We start from the raw sequence: 19,445 nt of genomic DNA on the forward strand, positions 1-19,445 counted from the left end.
GTAAGCTTAGTCATATATTCCATTTTCTGACCTCCTGGGCCCAACCAAACCCACCCCTTTCTCAACATGGACACAAGAGGTTCCCAAGCCCAAGTCCAGTTTTATTTACACTCATCTCCAAGCGCATGATTTGGGGATAGGTGACAGGTCTCAGGGGAGAGGGTGACGGCCAGAGAGGACAGGGATGGGTGCAGGAGAAGAAAGGGATGGCCGGGGGGGGTGGGGCGCTCTTCCAGTGTCCTCCATGGGCTCCCACGTGTCCCTGCACAGACGCAGGGATGCCGTCTCCTTCAGGATTTGGACTTGGACACAGCAAGTCCGATGAGTCCAGCCAGTCCCGCCACGCCCAGGGCCATGCCTCCAACGATGGCCATGCCCACTAGTCCATCTGGGGAGAGGAAAAGGGAGACTGTCACGAGGCCAAACCCAGTCCCTGCGGCGACCTGGGCTACCACCTCACAGCCTGCTGCTCCTTGGCAGAAGACGTGCCTGTCTCCCTGGAGTCCTGGTGTGAGGGCCCCTGAGGGCCGGGGAAAGAAGAGGGTTTGAGGAGGAACTGCCTGGAGGGCACCATCTGAAGAGAGACCAGAAGGCCCAGGCACGGGGGACAGAAGAGAAGTCAACAGAGTGGAGAGGGACCCGGGGATGCTGGGGGCCAAGGAAACATGAGGGCAGGGAGTGGAGGGAGGCAGAGGGGAAGAGAGGACGGCCTTCACCTTTCTTCATGGCCTTGTCAATGAGCCGTTCCAGTTCTTTGGCCTGGTTGTTCTGCGGCTCTGTCTGCAGCAGCCCTCGCACATACTTCAGGGCCTTTTCATATTCCTGCACTCAGGGAAAACAACACACCCCCCCTCAGAATTCCATCCCTCCGCCTGCCCATCAGAGGGGCCTTCTCTCCGCTGGCCCTGGGACTCCTCCCTCTCCCTCCACCCCCTCCCTCGCTCCAGCCCCACCCAGAGGAGTAGAGTCCACAAACCACCCCAACTGTGTGGGGGTGATAAGCTGAAGGAGATAACAGCCCAAGGCTTGGGGCTGCACCCCAGTGCTGACATCACTTTGCTCCCCACACCCTAGGCACCCAGACCCTCTGTCTCTCGCCTTCCCTTAGTGTCCTGGCCTGCTTTCACCTTGCACCTCTGTACCCAACACCACCCCCTGCCTACTACCCTCTTTGGCCTGGGCTCTACCCTGGAGGAGAGAGATGAGCGGGTGCTTGGCCATCCGGGTGGGCGGGGGTGGAAGGGAGTGGGAGAAGGAAGCGCTCTGCTTTACCTTGAGCCGGTAGTTCCCCACGGCCAGGTAGAAGACGTAATCCCGCTGCTCCTCTTTGCTCCCTTTGGGCAGCAGCTCTGGGGAGTCGGGAGGAAGGAAAAGGGTAAAAACCCCTTCTCTTCCTTCTTAGTGCCCGTGTCCCAGACACCCCCTCCACTCCCTAAATTCACTGTCCTGAGCCTCCACTTCAGCTCCAGTCACTCCGGGCTTCCTAGCCAGACCCGTGGGGCAGCATGAACCCCAGCCAACACTGAGGTGTATGCAGCCCCCATATCAACACTCCAGTCAACTCTGGTTCATCCAAGTGAACTAAAAGCAAATCAGGGCACTGGACAAGCCAAAGGCATCTCTATTCCAGTTGCTTGCTGCCCAGACTAGTGTTCAAAATAAGTTTTCACACCTTCTCTTTTTAAAAAAACAGCTCCAAACTTGCCTTCAACTACCCCTCCCTGAAAGATCCCACCTAACTTTCTAAGGTCAGTGACTTCCCATAAGGTTACGTGTTCAGCTGTACTCTGTGCACTAGAATTTGTTGCTAAGTTGGCAGGTGTTTATACAGCTTCCCAAGCATCTGTCTGTCTGCTCAACTAGACTGGCAATGTTTAGAGACCACTTCTCCAACTGTGTCCTACTTCTCAGGAAACCTGAGAAATACACAAACGGAGGCTGAGATGGTTTGCATTCAGGAAGATTCTTACTTTTATGGATTTACAACAGGCATCTTTGGCTAGTATAGTGATTGTTTATACACCATTACTTGACCAAGAGAAAAGGGGTACAGAGAAATTTAAAGGTCAAGTATTGTGGCCTCTGACAAACGGTGACCTATCCAAAGTTAAAGGAAACAGGATTCTGATCAAAAAAACACCATCTGCTCCCAGGTTTTGAGGATGGTCTTCTGGACTTCTACACGACTCCCCCCAAAGGTTTTCAACAATAGCTGCTAAAGAAGCAACATGGTGAGGTGTGGGGGCAGACATGACTGGGACACATGAAGACAGGAGCTTCTGGTCCCAATTCAGCCATTAATTAACCAGCTGTCTGACCTGAGACCAGTCACTTTCCTTCTGTCTAGACGACCAGATCACCAAAGTCCCGCGGGGACTGACATGCTATGACTGTCTGGCAAAACACCAATGAGGTAGCAAGTAGCCAAAAGCACACTGGGAGAAGTCAGACTAAGTATAGCCCTTTCCTGCAGTGAGTTTACTGGAAGATAACTGTACTCTGAGATCCCATGTTGAAAAAGGACCCCCACACTGGAGATGGAGGGAGCAAACCAGGCCAATGGTGGCAGAGGATGACGATGGCAAGTTGGGAAGGGGCGTTTGGGGAGTCAGCCTAGCACCTCACCCTCCAGCAGAGCAAGGCCTTTACGGATGTCGTCGTTGTACTTGCTTCGCACCAGGCACCAGGCATATTCAAACTGCGTGCTCTTGGACACCGAGCCTGCTGCCTTCTCAGACTTAAATTTCCTTTCAAATTTCTGCCACAGGAGAGGAGAGGAGTCATTTAGAAGCGAAGGGGGCAAGCCGAACTCTAGCAGGACCTGGGTGTCCCTGTTACCCATCTTCTCCTTTGCCACACCCCCCCGTTCGGGTCTTGGGGTACCCGACCATGGGGTACCCCAAGTCCTGCAATCTTCATCTCTGGGACCCAGGCATTCCGCTTCTTACTGCCGGGTCGTCTCCTTTGTCTCCTTGCACCTCCCCTCTCTGCTTCCCTCCCCCTAGTGGTGCCGAGTGGAGATGCCACCTGGTGGCGGCCCCAGGCACCGCTCCCGGAGCAGCTGACCCTGGGAGGCTGGCCTGAACAGTAAACAGGCTGTCAGAACAGCTCAACAACAGACCAGCCCACGCGGCCCCTCGTCGGAGACTGCTTCTCTCAGCCCCACCCTGCCTAGTCTGGACCCTATCTTATCTGAAGGAAAAAACCGTAATAAACCTGCCTATTTCCTGTTAGAGCTACAAAGATTGAGACATCCCCTACAAGGGACTTAGCGCTGTGCCGGATTGAGTGATACGTGAAACTTTACGGTGGTCGCTGTGTTCCCCCGCCACTGAAGGAGCACTTAAAATCAAGTGCCCGCATCCTGACCTCGAGCTTCTGAGAGAACCTAGCACCCGTCAGACTCCAGGCCCCGAGTCTGAGGCGTGGTGGCATAGGAAACTACAACTCCCATTAGGCTCTGGGGCAAAGTGGACCCTCTGGGCAAGAGCCGAACGCTACTGGGGCTGCCGGGAGCCGTAGTTCGGCTTCTCTAGGCAAAACTGATGCTGGGAGGAGAGTCTGGCCCCTACCCCTCTCCTCAGGGCCCGCCCCTCCGAATCTTCCTTTTCCCTCCCTCGGAGCCGGGCCTCACCAGCAGGTCCTCCACAGACACCAACTCGTTCAGCACGGCCTCCATGGCCGCCGGCCCCGCAGGTCTCACAACTCAGACGCTACAGTGCCACTTTCTCCATGGCCCATTGACAGGGGCGGAGAGCAACTTCCGGTGTCCGGCGGAAGCGGAACCGCCCTTCCCTACGCAGAACCAATCGCTCCCCGTAGCCGCCGCCGAACCCGCCTCCGCCTACCGCCGCCGCAGCGCGCAGCTGGGGTCACTGATGCGCATGCTCCGACAGATCCCTCTCTCTCACCAGAGCCCGCAGGCCGCGCACGGCGCCTGGCCACTCCTAAAGTTGGTCTTCCTGGGTACCCTGCAAGTGCCTCCGTCTACAGAGGCTACCTCAGTAAAGTACGAGACTGTGTCTTGATGGTTAGCCCCGAGACTGAAAACAGCGTAAAGAGAAGGTGGGGATCTGGGCATGGATCCCGTAATTTTAGATCTAGTCTAACCCTCTCTTTTCCTCCCGCCCCCCACCCCCCACCTCCTTGCTCCCAGATATCTAGGACCCTAGGGGCTACGTGACTTTTTAGTGCCTGCAAGAAAATCATAACTCGTACCAGGGTTTACAGGGCCCGGGCGGACTTAAAATGCAAGAGCAAAGAAAACTAGATCTGTCAACCGTAAACCAGAGACTGGAATACATACTAATGGGGGATGCTATTAATGGGAATTTAAAGAAAAGCTGTTGCTTCTGCTTGCACAGAAGGTCCAATATTTTAAATATTATTTAATAAAGCATCCTCTGGGTGTACTCAAGGGGGAAAGGCCCTTCATGTGGGGTCATGGGCATTAAGGCGCTTGGAAGTGAGAAGCAACAAAACATGGAAAGGGGAAATGCTGCATGGTGCTCTGGCATCTGTGTTCTGTGCAGTGAAGCGTAGGTAGTGACTTTCAAATTCTCTTTACCTTGACCCACAGTGCTCCAGCACACGTGTGAATGTAAGTTCCCTGAGGGCAGAAACTGTATCTTGTTTATCTGTCCATCTCTAGCTCTGAGCACAAGGAAAATGAAATGTTCAAGAAATATTTGTTGAATTGTCAGGAAATAATAGTAATGACCATAGTGCAAATGCAGGGGGTTAGCAGCCAAACACACACCTTTCACATTTGCAAATCCCCTTGAATCTTTTTTTCCTCATAATAGCCTTGTGAGTTAAGGTAGGAAGTTATTCTTTTCTATTTGGCTTGGACAGTTGATATGAGCTCAGTAAACTTTAAGAGAAACCTCAATTTAGGGAACTGGCTCCATAATAGTCAAGGAAAAAAAATTTACATTCTTTCAAAGATGTACTGAGTGCCTAAGTTTGGCTGGGCATTGGGGTGAGCAGAGAGGGTAAAAAGGTGTACATAATATGAAGCAGATGAGTGAAAATAGGGCTGAACACTAATGGCAAGTAGAACTTACCTTCCTTTGAAGGCAGGGAATTTAAGAAAGGCAAAAGTCTACTATTTCTATCAGGATGTTACTTTCCTTGGGTGGCTTGCTACCCCTCATCCATGTTTGTATCTGTTGCCGCTCTTGGCACAGGCCTGGCACGTGGCAAAAGCTCCATCAGGGTTTGTTAAATGTTATTTGTGGGGAGAAAAAGAATGTGTTACATGGCTCAATTCTGTGCCAATGAAGAGATCTTAAGTTTGTTTCTTAGGTCCAGTAAGCACAGCCATCCACCCTGGATTATAGGGGTAAGAAGTAGTGCCTGTTTATTTTACTTCCAAATTACGTTTCTCCATCTTTTTCAAAAACATCTACTTCTGCTTTATTGACTACGCCGAAGCCTTTGACTGTGTGGATCACAACAAACTGTGGAAAATTCTTAAAAGAGACGGGAATACCAAGTCACCTGACCTGCCTCCTGTAGGTCAAGAAGCAACAGTTAGAACTGGACATGGAACAACAGACTGGTTCCAAATCAGGAAAGGAGTACATCAAGGCTGTATAATGTCACTCTGCTTATTTAACTTATATGCAGAGTACATCATGCGAAATGCCGGGCTGGATGAAGCACAAGCTGGAATCAAGATTGCTGGGAGAAATATCAGTAACCTCAGGTATGCAGATGACACCACCCTTATGGCAGAAAGCAAAGAACTAAAGAGCCTCCTGATGAAAGTGGAAGAGGAGAGTGAAAAAGTTGGCTTAAAACTCAACATTCAGAAAACGAAAATCATGGCATCCAGTCCCATCACTTCATGGCAAATAGATGGGGAAACAATGAGAGACTATTATTGGGGAGGCTCCAAAATCACTGCAGATGGTGATTGCAGCCATGAAATTAAAAGATGTTTGCTCCTTGAAAGAAAAGCTATAACCAACCTAGACAGCATATTAAAAAGCAGAGACATTACTTTACCAACAAAGGTCCGTCTAGTCAAAGCTATGGTTTTTCCAGTGGTCATGTATGGATGTGAGAGTTAGACTATAAAGAAAGCTGAGCACTGAAGAATTGATGCTTTTGAACTGTGGTGTTGGAGAAAACTTGAGATCTTCTTGGACTGCAAGGAGATCCAACCAGTCAGTCCTAAAGGAAAACAGTCCTGAATATTCATTGAAAGGACTGATGCTGAAGCTGAAGCTCCAGTACTCTGGCCACCTGATGCAAAGAACTGACTCATTGGAAAAGACCCTGATGCTGGGAAAGATTGAAAGCAGGAGGAGAAGGGGACGAAAGAGGATGAGATGGTTGGATGGCATCACTGATTCGATGGTCAGGAGTTTGAGTAAGCTCTGGGAGTTGGTGATGGACAGGGAAGCCTGGCATGCTGCAGTCCATGGGGTCACAAAGAGTGGGACATGACTAAGCGACTGAACTGACCTTTTTCAATACCATCCAAATGCAAACTGTTGTCACTTTGGAGTAGGCAGAGAGACCTTATAAAAATACAATTCTCAGTTTATCTAAAACCCTTTAATAGCTTCTCACTGCTGTTAGAACAAAGGCCAAAACCTCGCAGCAAAGCCCAGAAGGTTCTCTGTAGTCTGGTCTGGCTCCTGCTCTGCATCATCTCTCCTTCACTGCCTCTCCCTGTCTGTACACTAACCCCACAGGCCTCCTTTAAGTTCTGCAACCCCTAGTGGCCACAGGCCCTCTGTACATGCAGTCCCTGCTATCTAGAACATCTCCCCCCACCATGAAATGCCCCCCGCTTTGCTTATATGACTCATTCATTCATGATTTATTTCACTCAACAAATACGTGTTGAGCACTTGTTATGTGCCAGGCACTGTTTAAGTATTTGGGATCAGCACTGAACAAAGTTCCTGTTCTCAGAGAACTTGCATTTTAGTGGGGAAAACAGAAAAAATAATCAAACAAGTAAATAACTAAAAACACAATAATGGCAGGAGTTTATAAAGTGCTGTGAAAACAAGAAAAGCAGGGGAAAGGGACAATGAGAGAAGAGGATGCTGGTGGAGGAGAGCTCAAAGAAGCCGACCATGGAGAAGTGATACCTGGACAGGGAACTGAAGTAGCCATGTAGGTGAATGAGGAGAACATTCCAGGGAGACGAAATGGCAAGAGCCAAAGCCTTAAGGAAGGAACACATAACAGTTGTTTAGAAAATGAGGGCAGAGAGGTAGCCAGGGGCAGATCGTCGGGGGGCTTGTAGACTATGGTAAGGGATCTGGACTTAATGTGACAAGTGATGGGAAGGCTTTGGAGGGTGTGGGCAGCAGAGTGAAATGATCCAGCATAGAGCAATCCCTCCGGTGGCTACTGGGGTAGCCCCGGCAAGAGACAGTGGTGACCTGGTCTACAGCGGCAGCAGTGGAGGTGAAGGAGTTCAGGATATGTGGTCAGAAGGTGTGGTCAGCAAGAACTGCTGATGGACTGGATGTGAGAGAGGCGGGTAGGATGACACATAGGTTTGTGCCCTGACTGACCTGGTGAATTCCTACTGACCATTAGTTCTAAGCTCTAAGACTCCTCCTCAGGGAAGGCCTTCCCTGGCATCCAGATTAGGAGGGCTCCTGTTGAGAGGCTGAGCACTACCCATCCAGCATTTTCAGACTATAAGACTGTAACCCGCTCATCTTTTCTTAGTGAGCCCTGTGTTTTTGTGAACCACATGAGTATTGGTTTGGGTATGGTAATAACATCTTCCAAGAGCCAAAGACCATTCTGCTATTGTCTCTTTTTTCCCCCACATAAAGGAAGGCTCACATGTGACCTGCGGTCAAAAATCACACCAGGAAGGTAAGAGTTCTGTTTGATCCATGAGGAAACTGAGACTCAAAAAGCTTACTTCATCTCTCCAAGGTCACAGAGCTAGAAGTGGAGGAGCTGGGATTTAAACCTGAGTCCTGCTTCAGCATCAGAGACGAGGAGTCAGTTAAAGAATAAACAGAACAGATACGACGACGTTGTAAGTATGTTCCAAATTTTTATCTTTAAAAAATTTAAGTGTAAATTTGTCATTTTTTTGGTTTTTGTTTTGCACAGTAGAGGACTTCCCTTAAGCAGCAGATGAATGAGGAAGGAACAATTCAGATGAATTCAAAATGAAAACAGGCAAAGCAATCCCAATAATCCCCCTTTTTTTAGTAAAATACAGTAAAATTAAAAACAAACCCCCAAACCACCAACAGTGCCCCTGAGATTGTTGCATAACTGACTTCTGTCTCTTGGCAAGTGGCCTGTGTTTTTAGTTCACACCCTCAGAAGAAATGGAGTGGCCATCATGGTCAACAAAAGAGTCCAAAATGCAGTACTTGGATGCAATCTCAAAAATGACAGAATGATCTCTGTTCGTTTCCAAGGCAAACCATTCTATATCACAGTAATCCAAGTCTATGCCCCAACCAGTAACGCTGAAGAAGCTGAAGTTGAATGGTTCTATGAAGACCTACAAGACCTTTTAGAACTAACACCCAAAAAAGATGTCCTTTTCATTATAGGGGACTGGAATGCAAAAGTAGGAAGTCAAGAAACACCTGCAATAACAGGCAAATTTGGCCTTGGAATACGGAATGAAGCAGGGCAAAGACTAATAGAGTTTTGCCAAGAAAATGCACTGGTCATAACAAACACCCTCTTCCAACAACACAAGAGAAGACTCTATACATGGACATCACCAGATGGTCAACACTGAAATCAGACTGATTATATTCTTTGCAGCCAAAGATGGACAAGCTCTATACAGTCAGCAAAAACAAGACCAGGAGCTGACTGTGGCTCAGACCATGAACTCCTTATTGCCAAATTCAGACTGAAATTGAAGAAAGTAGGGAAAACCACTAGACCATTCAGGTATGACCTAAATCAAATCCCTTATGATTATACAGTGGAAGTGAGAAATAGATTTAAGGGCCTAGATCTGATAGATAGAGTGCCTGATGAACTATGGACTGAGGTTCGTGACATTGTACAGGAGACAGGGATCAAGACCATTCCCATAGAAAAGAAATGCAAAAAAGCAAAAAGGCTGTCTGGGGAGGCCTTACAAATAGCTGTGAAAAGAAGAGAAGCGAAAAGCAAAGGAGAAAAGGAAAGATATAAACATCCGAATGCAGAGTTCCAAAGAATAGCAAGAAGAGATAAGAAAGCCTTCTTCAGCGATCAATGCAAAGAAATAGAGGAAAACAACAGAATGGGAAAGACTAGGGATCTCTTCAAGAAAATCAGAGATACCAAAGGAACATTTCATGCAAAGATGAGCTCAATAAAGGACAGAAATGGTATGGACCTAACAGAAGCAGAAGATATTAAGAAAAGATGGCAAGAATACACAGAAGAACTGTACAAAAAAGATCTTCACGACCCAGATAATCACGATGGTGTGATCACTGACCTAGAGTTAGACATCCTGGAATGTGAAGTCAAGTGGGCCTTAGAAAGCATCACTATGAACAAAGCTAGTGGAGGTGATGGAATTCCAGTTGAGCTATTCCAAATCCTGAAAGATGATGCTGTGAAAGTGCTGCACTCAATATGCCAGCAAATTTGGAAAACTCAGCAGTGGCCACAGGACTGGAAAAGGTCAGTTTTCATTCCAATCCCAAAGAAAGGCAATGCCAAAGAATGCTCAAACTACCGCACAATTGCACTCATCTCACACGCTAGTAAAGTAATGCTCAAAATTCTCCAAGCCAGGCTTCAGCAATATGTGAACCATGAACTTCCTGATGTTCAAGCTGGTTTTAGAAAAGGCAGAGAAACCAGAGATCAAATTGCCAACATCTTCTGGATCATGGAAAAAGCAAGAGAGTTCCAGAAAAGCATCTATTTCTGCTTTATTGACTATGCCAAAGCCTTTGACTGTGTGGATCACAATAAACTGTGGAAAATTCTGAAAGAGATGGGAATACCAGACCACCTGATCTGCCTCTTGAGAAATTTGTATGCAGGTCAGGAAGCAACAGTTAGAACTGGACATGGAACAACAGACTGGTTCCAAATAGGAAAAGGAGTTCGTCAAAAAAAGCCTCTTGATGAAAGTGAAAGTAGAGAGTGAAAAAGTTGGCTTAAAGCTCAGCATTCAGAAAACGAAGATCATGGCATCCGGTCCCACCACTTCGTGGGAAATAGATGGGGAAACAGTGGAAACACTGTCAGACTTTATTTTTCTGGGCTCCAAAATCACTACAGATGGTGACTCCAGCCATGAAATTAAAAGGCGCTTACTCCTTGGAAGGAAAGTTATGACCAACCTAGATAGCATATTCAAAAGCAAAGACATTACTTTGCCAACAAAGGTCCGTCTAGTCAAGGCTATGGTTTTTCCTGTGGTCATGTATGGATGTGAGAGTTGGACTGTGAAGAAGGCTGAGCGCCGAAGAATTGATGCTTTTGAACTGTGGTGTTGGAGAAGACTCTTGAGAGTCCCTTGGACTGCAGGGAGATCCAACCAGTCCATTCTGAAGGAGATCAGCCCTGGGATTTCTTTGGAAGGACTGATGCTAAAGCTGAAACTCCAGTACTTTGGCCACCTCACGTGAAGAGTTGACTCATTGGAAAAGACTCTGATGCTGGGAGGGATTGGGGGCAGGAGAAGGGGACGACAGAGGATGAGATGGCTGGATGGCATCACTGACTCGATGGACGTGAGTCTGAGTGAACTTCGGGAGTTGGTGATGGACAGGGAGGCCTGGCGTGCTGCAATCCATGGGGTCGCAAAGAGTTGGACACGATTGAGCGACTAATCTGATCTGATCTAATCTAATGTGTTACTTTATGTTTCCGCTCATGAGAAACGTTGGGCTGGAAGAAGTACAAGCTGGAATCAAGATTGCTGGGAGAAATATCAATAACCTCAGATATGCAGATGACACCACCCTTATGGCAGAAAGTGAAGAGGAACTCAAAAGCCTCTTGATGAAAGTGAAAGTGGAGAGTGAAAAAGTTGGCTTAAAGCTCAACATTCAGGAAACGAAGATCATGGCATCTGGTCCCACCACTTCATGGGAAATAGTTGGGGAAACTGTGTCAGACTTTATTTTTTGGGGCTCCAAAATCACTGCAGATGGTGACTCCAGCCATGAAATTAAAAGACACTTACTCCTTGGACGGAAAGTTATGACCAACCTAGATAGCATATTCAAAAGCAGAGACATTACTTTGCCAACAAAGGTTCGTCTAGTCAAGGCTATGGTTTTTCCTGTGGTCATGTATGGATGTGAGAGTTGGACTGTGAAGTAAGCTGAGCACTGAAGAATTGATGCTTTTGAACTGTGGTGTTGGAGAAGACTCTTGAGGGTCCCTTGGACTGCAAGGAGATCCAACCAGTCCATCCTAAAGGAGATCAGTCCTGGGTGTTCATTGGAAGGACTGATGCTAAAGCTGAAACTCCAGTACTTTGGCCACCTCATGCGAAGAGTTGACTCATTGGAAAAGACCTTGATGCTGGGAGGGATTAGGGGCAGGAGGAGAAGGGGATGACAGAGGATGAGATGGCTGGATGGCATCACTGATTTGATGGACATGAGTTTGGGTAAACTCCGGGAGTTGGTGATGGACAGGGAGGCCTGGCATGCTGCGATTCATGGGGTCGCAAAGACTCGGACACGACTGAGCGGCTGAACTGAACTGAAATGATGTGTTACTTTCTAATTATACACTTGTGTGATTTGCTGATGAATACCACCCTCCTGTACTAGACTGGAAGCTACAGGAGGGCAGGGTCTGTCTGTTTTGTTCATTTTATGCCCACAGAGCTCAGAGCCTCTACCAGTAGATACTCAATTTGTACTAATTATTGTTGCATAAATGGTTGTTGCAGTTGCTATGATTAACTTTTTGGAAAAGAAACCAGTCAATATATAGTAAGAGCTATATTTCTTGACTAGTAATCTACTTCTGTGGGGGGAAAAAGTATTCAACAAAAGCCAAAAAGAAAAGAAAGGAAAGAGAAGGCATGAAGATATTCATTTCTGCATATCTCTGAAGGTAAACAAACAACTAAATCACCAAGGAATGGTTTTATTAAATGACATTACATCAATATTATGTTACATCAATATAATAACAAACAGCCTTAAAGTCAGTGATCTGGATTCTAGGCTGATAATATTCAAAACAAAAAATTACGACCTTCTCAAATTCAGTCCTGTGAGTGGGCAGAAAAGAAACTGACATTTTTCCTGGTGGAACCAAAACCTAGAACTGATACTTTGTGGCAGAGGCCCTACTTTGAGGACACCAGAAATTGGAGCCTGTTTCGGACTTCTGCCCTATAGCATCTTGTCAGGTCAGCCCAGGAGAAGTTCTCAGCAAACACCCACCAAACAGAATTCCACTATTATTTTTAAAAAGTTAATAGGAGATCAAACCAGTCAGTCCTAAAGGAAATCAACCCTGAATATTCATTGCAAAGACCGATGATGAAGCTCCAATACTTTGGCCACCTGATGCGAAGAGCCGACTCACTGGAAAAGAGCCTGATGCTGGGAAGGATTGAGGGCAGGAGGGGAAGGGGTGACAGAGGATGATATGGTTGGATGGCATCCCCGACTCAATGAACATGAGTTTGAGCAAACTCCGGGAGATAGTGAAAGACAGGGAAGTCTGGAGTGCTGCAGTCCTTGGGGTCAAAAGAGTCAGACACGACTTAACGACCAAACAACAACAATTTGTTATTTATTTGGCTGTGCCCAGTCTTAGTTATGGTATGCAGGATCTAGTTCCCTGACCAGGGATCGAACCTGGGCCCCTGGCTGGGCGTGCAGAGTTTTAGTCACTGGACCACCAGGGAAGTCCCAAGGGTTCCACTATTTGTGATCTAATCTTCAGTGATCAGTCTCCTCTACTTCCCACTTTCATCTACTGTTTAATTAGACAGGAAGTCCTGTCAACCCCCAACTGATTCGTTCATCCATCCAACAAAACATTTCTTAAGGGTCTGCTGTGTTCCAGGCACCCTTCTAAGTGCTGGGTAAGAGAAATGAACTAAACAGACATAAATCCTTGTCCCATGGAAGTCAATCTTAGAAGAAAAAAGATAGCTACTGAATAAATACATAATATCAAGCCACCACTGCCTCCATTCTGTCGTCATACTCTTTAACAGCCTTCACATGTTTTCCTCTTTCAACCCAGCCTGGCTGCCAGCTGCATTTTAAAGTGCAGATGAGACCCCACATCTCCGGATTAAAATACCGTCTAGACTACTCAGGACATGGTTGAAATTTCTTATGATGCATACAAAGCCCTTCAGGATCGCCTCTGCTTACCTCTCCAGCTTCGTCTCCAGGCACCCACGCGCCCTGCACACGGAGAGTTTTCATGACGGCCACCTTTCTTCCACTCGGAATGCTCTCCAACCAGAGCTCTCCATCCACCAAACACCTGAGTCCCTGCGTGGCCGGCAACTAACTGCCAGCCTCAGGGCCGTTACCCTCCGGGGCAGCTCTTATCACCCAGTCCCACAGTCCTTTATGTGGACAGGGACCGTGTCTTGTTTATCTCTCTGCCAAAGGGCAGACACCCAAGAATTCTTCGTGGGGTGAATGAGAGAGTAACGGCAGGCATTCTTAAAAAAAAAAAAAAAAAAAAAAGACGTTAAGAACCTCGGAGACATCTGCACTTACGGGTGGCGACTCGGTCGGCCCCGGAGGTAAGGGTGACCCCAGGGTCTGCTCTAGGAGGAGGGCTCGGTCACCCCGAGAACCCGGGAAGACTCGAGCGGGAAGAGCGCGCAGTCTGCGTCTGTGCAGTCTCCGCCCTCTGGAAGGAGGCGGAGCCGAGACGAGCCCTGGGCGGGGCGCGGAGGCCCCGCTGGCCAATTAACATGAGCATCTCCGCGGGAGAGGCGGGGCGTGGTGCGACCGAGAGGCGGAAGGGGCGGTGCCGAGGCCTGGAATCCCCGAATCTCAGTTCTAGCCCTTGTGGTCCGGGGTGAGCGGGGTTCTCCTTGCTAATCCTTAAGCCAGAGACGCTCTCTGTAAATGAAAATTTATCTGTTGCCTCCTTTAGAGTCTGTCTGGCATCTGTGTGATGAGGGCGCATACCGTGCCCAGGAATCACCTGGAATCTTATTAAAAGTGCAGGGTTGGTTCAGTAGGTCTACGGTGAGGCCCGAGATGCTGGGTTCCTAATTAGCTCCGAGAGGACATCGATGCTGTGCCTTCTCTAACACACTTTGAGGAGCAAAGGTGTGAAACAGTGGTTCTTAAAGGTGGTCCCCGGACTAGCAGCTTGGACATCACCTGAGAATTGTTTAGAAATGCACATTATTGAGCCCGGCTCCACACCTGCGTAGCAATCTGAGGTTGGGGCCCGGCAGTCGGTTGTTTTACAAGCCCTGTGGGTGATTCTGGTGCTTAGTGCTCACTGGACTTTGAGAACAAAATTGAGCCTCATTTCTCTACAGACTGTGACTGTGTCAGTTTGCTTTATCTCGTTAAGTTTCTTCAGCCGAAAGGGTGAAAATACTGATGCCTTCCTAGTGAATCTCGTAGGAGAAAACGTGAGAATGACTTTAAAGCACTTGGCACACATAATAAACATTTTATAACGGTTATCAGAGCCTAGCGAGCTTAGTTTCATTAGTGTGAGGGGACAGAAAAAGACTTTAAAAGGAATGAGGGATGGAGGGAGATCTCATAAGCATATGCAGAAATGATTTTTTTCTTGCAGGCCACTAAAGCGGAAAAGACAGCTGCAATGGTAGTTAATACAACAGTGTTACCTCTCAACCGTGGTGATTATCCATAAAGCCTTTCGTTCGGACAACGAATTAATTCACTTATTTGGAATGCCTCTTTCAGATGAGTGAATTTTAGACAGCAATAATAGACAAAAAGAAATATTTTGCTTTGTGTGTGTGTGTGTTTCAAACAACAGATGTGCCTTAAACTATCTAGGTGTGATTTTCCTATTTGTCTATTCTGGGAATGACATCACCATTTACCACTTTGGTCATAGGATGTAGAAAGGGGTATAAAGCAAAATCAGAAACAGGCAAGAGAAATTTCTGGGTCAGTTTTTATTCAGCAATGAATTCAAACTGCCAGAAGAACTGGAAAATCTGTCACCCCTGCCTCATACACTGCTCTCATCCAACCGTGAGCTGCCAGAGTACTGACTCTAGGAATTCTTTCAGAACTCATTGACCTTCCAGGATGAAGCTGTATACATAACCAAAGATTAATAGAGTTTCTTGGACCAGGGTCAGAGGGCCTCTTTCTAGATTGTCATGCTGCTGCTACACTGGAGTGGGTTGCCATTTCCTTCTCCAAGGCATGAAAGTGAAAAGTGAAAGTGAAGTCACTCAGTCGTGTCTGACTCAGCGACCCCATGGACTGCAGCCTACAAGACTCCTCCGTCCATGGGATTTTCCAGGCAAGAGTACTGGAGTGGAGTACCATTGCCTTCTCAGAGACTGTCATGCTAGAGAATTACAAAAATGTGGTTTTAGTTGGTAAGGATTCTGCCTTGTAGAGAGGAGGCCTTTTGAGTTTTTGTCCTAGTGAAGATTTATTGCTCTAATGACCACAACTCTTAATTTAGCCATTATGTGCATGTAAATTCCATTTTGTTAATGTTAGTGAGGGAGGTAAAGTAGCATCATTCCTATGAAACTAGAAATCAATCACAAGAAAAATATAGGAAAATCACAAAAACGTGGGAATTAAACAACATGCTATTGGTCAACCAGTGTCCTCAAAGGAGATATCAAAACATACCTAGAGACAAATGAAAACGGAAATATAACATACTAAAATTTATGGAGGAAGGGTACTTCCCTGGCAGTCCAGTGGTTAGGATTTGGCGCTTTCCCTGTGACCTGGCTTTGGTCCCTGGTTGGGAAACTAAGATTCTGTAAGCTGTGCAGCCAAAAAATAAAGAAAGCTCAAGTACAATAGTTTAAAAACCAAAATATTTTTTAAATTTTCATAAATTTCTTGACTAAGAAGTAGCCGTACTTGTAATAGTTAAAATAGTTTGTTATTCTCCATTTTGAAATGAGCTCTGTTTTTCTAAGAATAGAATGAAGTTGGTCACTGAATACAACATCCTTTTTGCTCCCTAATAGTCCAGCAGACATCCAGCATCCTTGATGCTGGAGGTAGGTGACAGTATATACACTTGGGCTTGAAAAAGTTCCTGAACTCCACAAAATTGTATACAGATAAAAAAATGTGTACACACATGTGTATACATGGTTGGGAGAGGAGATTGGGTCTGTAGTTTTCATCAGATCCTAAAAATAATAAATATAGGAAAGCAAGACATGGGGACCAGGCCCCATAAGACATGGAGGGAGCATAAGGGCCAACTCAGCAGAATGTATTTTGGTTAAGATGGCAAGGCCTTCTGATTGAATTTCGACTACTAACTGTGGATTGCTGCAGCAGAGTCATGGATGTGCTCTATAAACCTGCTTCCTCTCGTGGGCCACATCTCTGCATTGCTCAGGGGTATTTGATGGACTTCCCGTGTGGTCCAGTGGTTGGGAATCTGCCTTCCAATGCAGGCAATGCTGGTTCGATTCTTGGTTGGGGAACTAAGATCCCACGTGCCCCCAGGCAACTGAGCCCATGTACTACAAATAAAGAAGCCTGCACGCCACAACAAAGACACAGCACAGCCAAAAAAAGAGGCGGGGGATGGTGTTTGAGATGAGCAGGAGCTGGGTAACTCTGCTGAAGGTCAGAATTTAATCTGTATTTTTAGGGTGATTTGGGCATCCTACTCCAGTACTCTTGCCTGGAAAATCCCGTGGACGGAGGAGTCTGGTAGGCTGCAGTCCATGGGGTCGCTAAGAGTCGGACACAACTGAGCGACTTCCCTTTCAATTTTCACTTTCATGCATTGGAGAAGGAAATGGCAACCCACTCCAGTGTTCTTGCCTGGAGAATCCCAGGGACAGGGGAGCCTGATGGGCTGCCGTCTATGGGGTCTCACAGAGTCGGACATGACTGAAGCGACTTAGCAGCAGCAGCAGCAGGAGGATGCCAGTGTGATGAAAGATGCATGTTTGTTTTACATCAAACCTTTAGAAAGGACTGAAGACTTTTAATTTAGCCACTCACATTTTTTAAGTGAAAAAACAGGATTAAAGAAGTGAAGTAGCATTCTCAGTTCCTCGGTCTTCCGGTTCTTGATCCACAGCAGTTTTTCTATGTGCTATCTCTTTTGATATGTGGTAGATCAGCTTTTCTGAAAAAGTAATTCTGATGCACAATCATCAGTTTCTGGTAGAAAGTTAGGTAACTCGATCATTCATGAAGAAGAATGTCTTCGTGAGCTAGATTACTCCAAGTGTTCCGGTCTCAAAAACATCCCCTCCCACCACTTGGAAGTGTTCAGATGCTAGAAGAGATGTTGCAGAAGGTCAACTGTGACTAAGAGCTGAACAGAGGCTGCTTCCTCTGAAAAAAATGAGATCATATCAAGCTGTGCACATCTGAGAGCCAGCTAAGACACCAAACCTTCGTAAATGTCAAAATTTTTAAGGTATTTTTTAAAACGTTAAGACTTTTACTGACTTAATGGCTGAGACCAGATGAAAGCAATGGAAGAGTCCAAAGAAACTGGAAGTTTAGATAAGTCTGTATGTGCTTGGAAGGCTCTTTTTGTTCAATGTTGAATTGCCTGAGCTTTATGGACTGAAGGGTGAGCCCCCAAATTCATGTGTTGAAAGCCTAACCTCCAGGCTCAAAGAATAAATGTATTTGGAGACAAGATCTTTAAAGAGGTAATTAATTTAAAATGAGGTCATTAGCCAGTATGACTGGTGTCCTCAGAAGACAAGGAAGTTAGGACACAGACACACGGGGAAGGTCGCATGAGAACGCAGGGAGAAGACACCCACCAACAATTCAAGACGAGAAGCCTCAGACACCTGTGACCCTTTGATCTTGGACTTCCAGCCTCTAGAACTAGGAGAGAATAAACTATTGTTGTTTAAGGCTCCCCCCTCCTCCCACTTCATTGCACTCCCCTAGTTTGTGAAGCTTTGTTAGGGCAGCCCTAGAAAAATAATACAGCATGCAAAAGTCATTTTGCATGAGAAAACTCATTTCTTTTTTCCAATCCTACAGAAACATTCTTTACAAAGTCTTGGTAAATGCACAATGCAATCCTCCCTTGGGTTCTGTTCCAGAACTTTCTGGATCAGACTCCCAGGCAAGCCTTATGCCTTCCTGGCCTCTATGACTGCTTCTGCCATTTGCTCTGAGTCTGGAATGCAGAGAGAGGTTTTCAGATACTGTTGTTCAGACACTAAGTCATGTCTGACTCTTTGGGACCCCATCTCTGTCCATGGAATTTCCCAGGCAAGAATACTGGAGTGGGTTGCCATTTCCTTCTCCAGGGGATCTTCTTGACCCAGGGATTGAATCTGTGTCTCCTGCACTGGCAGGTGGATTCTTTACCACTGAGCCACTGGGAAAGCCCAGTTTTTCAGATACTGGAGCTTAACTCCAAAAGGCACTGAGATAAAGGTCTTTGCATACCTCCTGTGATTGCCAGGGGACTCCTGGCTTGCACCATTCCCATAATGCTACTTGGTGTTCTGCTGCACGGATTTGCAGCGTGGGAGGTGTCCCTCACTTGGTGAGTCTGCAGAGAGGAGCACAAAGCTGGGCTTCGGTGCCCTTCCTGAAGCAGGTGGGGCGGCAGAGTTCATGCTCAGTGAGGGGCTAGACTTGGGGACCTGTGAGCCCCAACACACTTTCCTCCCCTGCTCTGACCAGACCTGGGTCATCCTACTCCCCCTCAACTGGCCCTTCCAGCCCTCCAGGGAGCTCTGGGTGTAGGGAGGGGTCTTTCTTCTGACCACACAGCCTGCAGCCTCACAGGGCTGGTGAGGCAGGAGCCAGGTCCCCCTTGATTCAGATGAAATGTTAATAAAAATGTTTAGCCCTAAGGGTGGGGTAGAGAGATCAATCTCCGTGAACTATTACAGTCTAATAACAGGCACCATGTACTGAGCACATACTGTGTGCCAGCCTAGACATAAATTCTCCCTGCATCTTTCCAGCAACTCTCCATGGTGGCTCTTATTATACCCATTTTCCAGATGAGGACACAAACTCAGGTGAGATCACTGAGGCGCAGAGAGGAGAAATAACTCTGCTAGGTCTCCACAAGCTAGCAAGTAGCAGAGTCAGGACCCACCACATATCTGGTACAATGTCAGGTGGGAGAACTACAAAGATAAAGAAAAATCCAGACCCTTCTCATGGGAAAGTCATTAATTTATGAGGAAAAATGGGAAAGAAATTATTGCGATATGATGGGCAGGGTATTCTCATTCAATTATGCTGACGATGAGAACACAGAGGGGAGGAGTCTTGAAGGCAAGACTGCAAAGTTAAAGACAAGTTTTGAAGAAGTGATGG

The 19,445-nt window shown here is 46.9% G+C and overlaps 1 protein-coding gene across 2 annotated transcripts; it reads right to left on the reverse strand.

The window, feature by feature from the left end:
- Positions 1-80: 80 nt before the first annotated feature.
- FIS1 (fission, mitochondrial 1) lies at positions 81-13,603 on the reverse strand. Of its 2 annotated transcripts, none has more exons than XM_027527019.1 (5): positions 13,329-13,603; positions 2,626-2,758; positions 1,273-1,349; positions 717-822; positions 81-388 (listed from the first exon to the last, which is right to left on the reverse strand). In XM_027527019.1, exons 1-5 carry the CDS (start codon positions 13,380-13,382, stop codon positions 291-293), a joined length of 468 nt encoding a protein of 155 aa, XP_027382820.1. In that variant the 5' UTR covers positions 13,383-13,603; the 3' UTR covers positions 81-290. The 2 variants fall into 2 exon arrangements, with proteins under 2 accessions (XP_027382820.1, XP_027382821.1); XM_027527020.1 differs by lacking the exon at positions 13,329-13,603 and adding an exon at positions 3,635-3,782.
- Between the last annotated feature and the right edge of the window lie 5,842 nt (positions 13,604-19,445).

This window comes from Bos indicus x Bos taurus, chromosome 25 (genome assembly GCF_003369695.1).
Source record: "Bos indicus x Bos taurus breed Angus x Brahman F1 hybrid chromosome 25, Bos_hybrid_MaternalHap_v2.0, whole genome shotgun sequence".
Taxonomy (NCBI): Eukaryota; Metazoa; Chordata; class Mammalia; order Artiodactyla; family Bovidae; genus Bos; species Bos indicus x Bos taurus.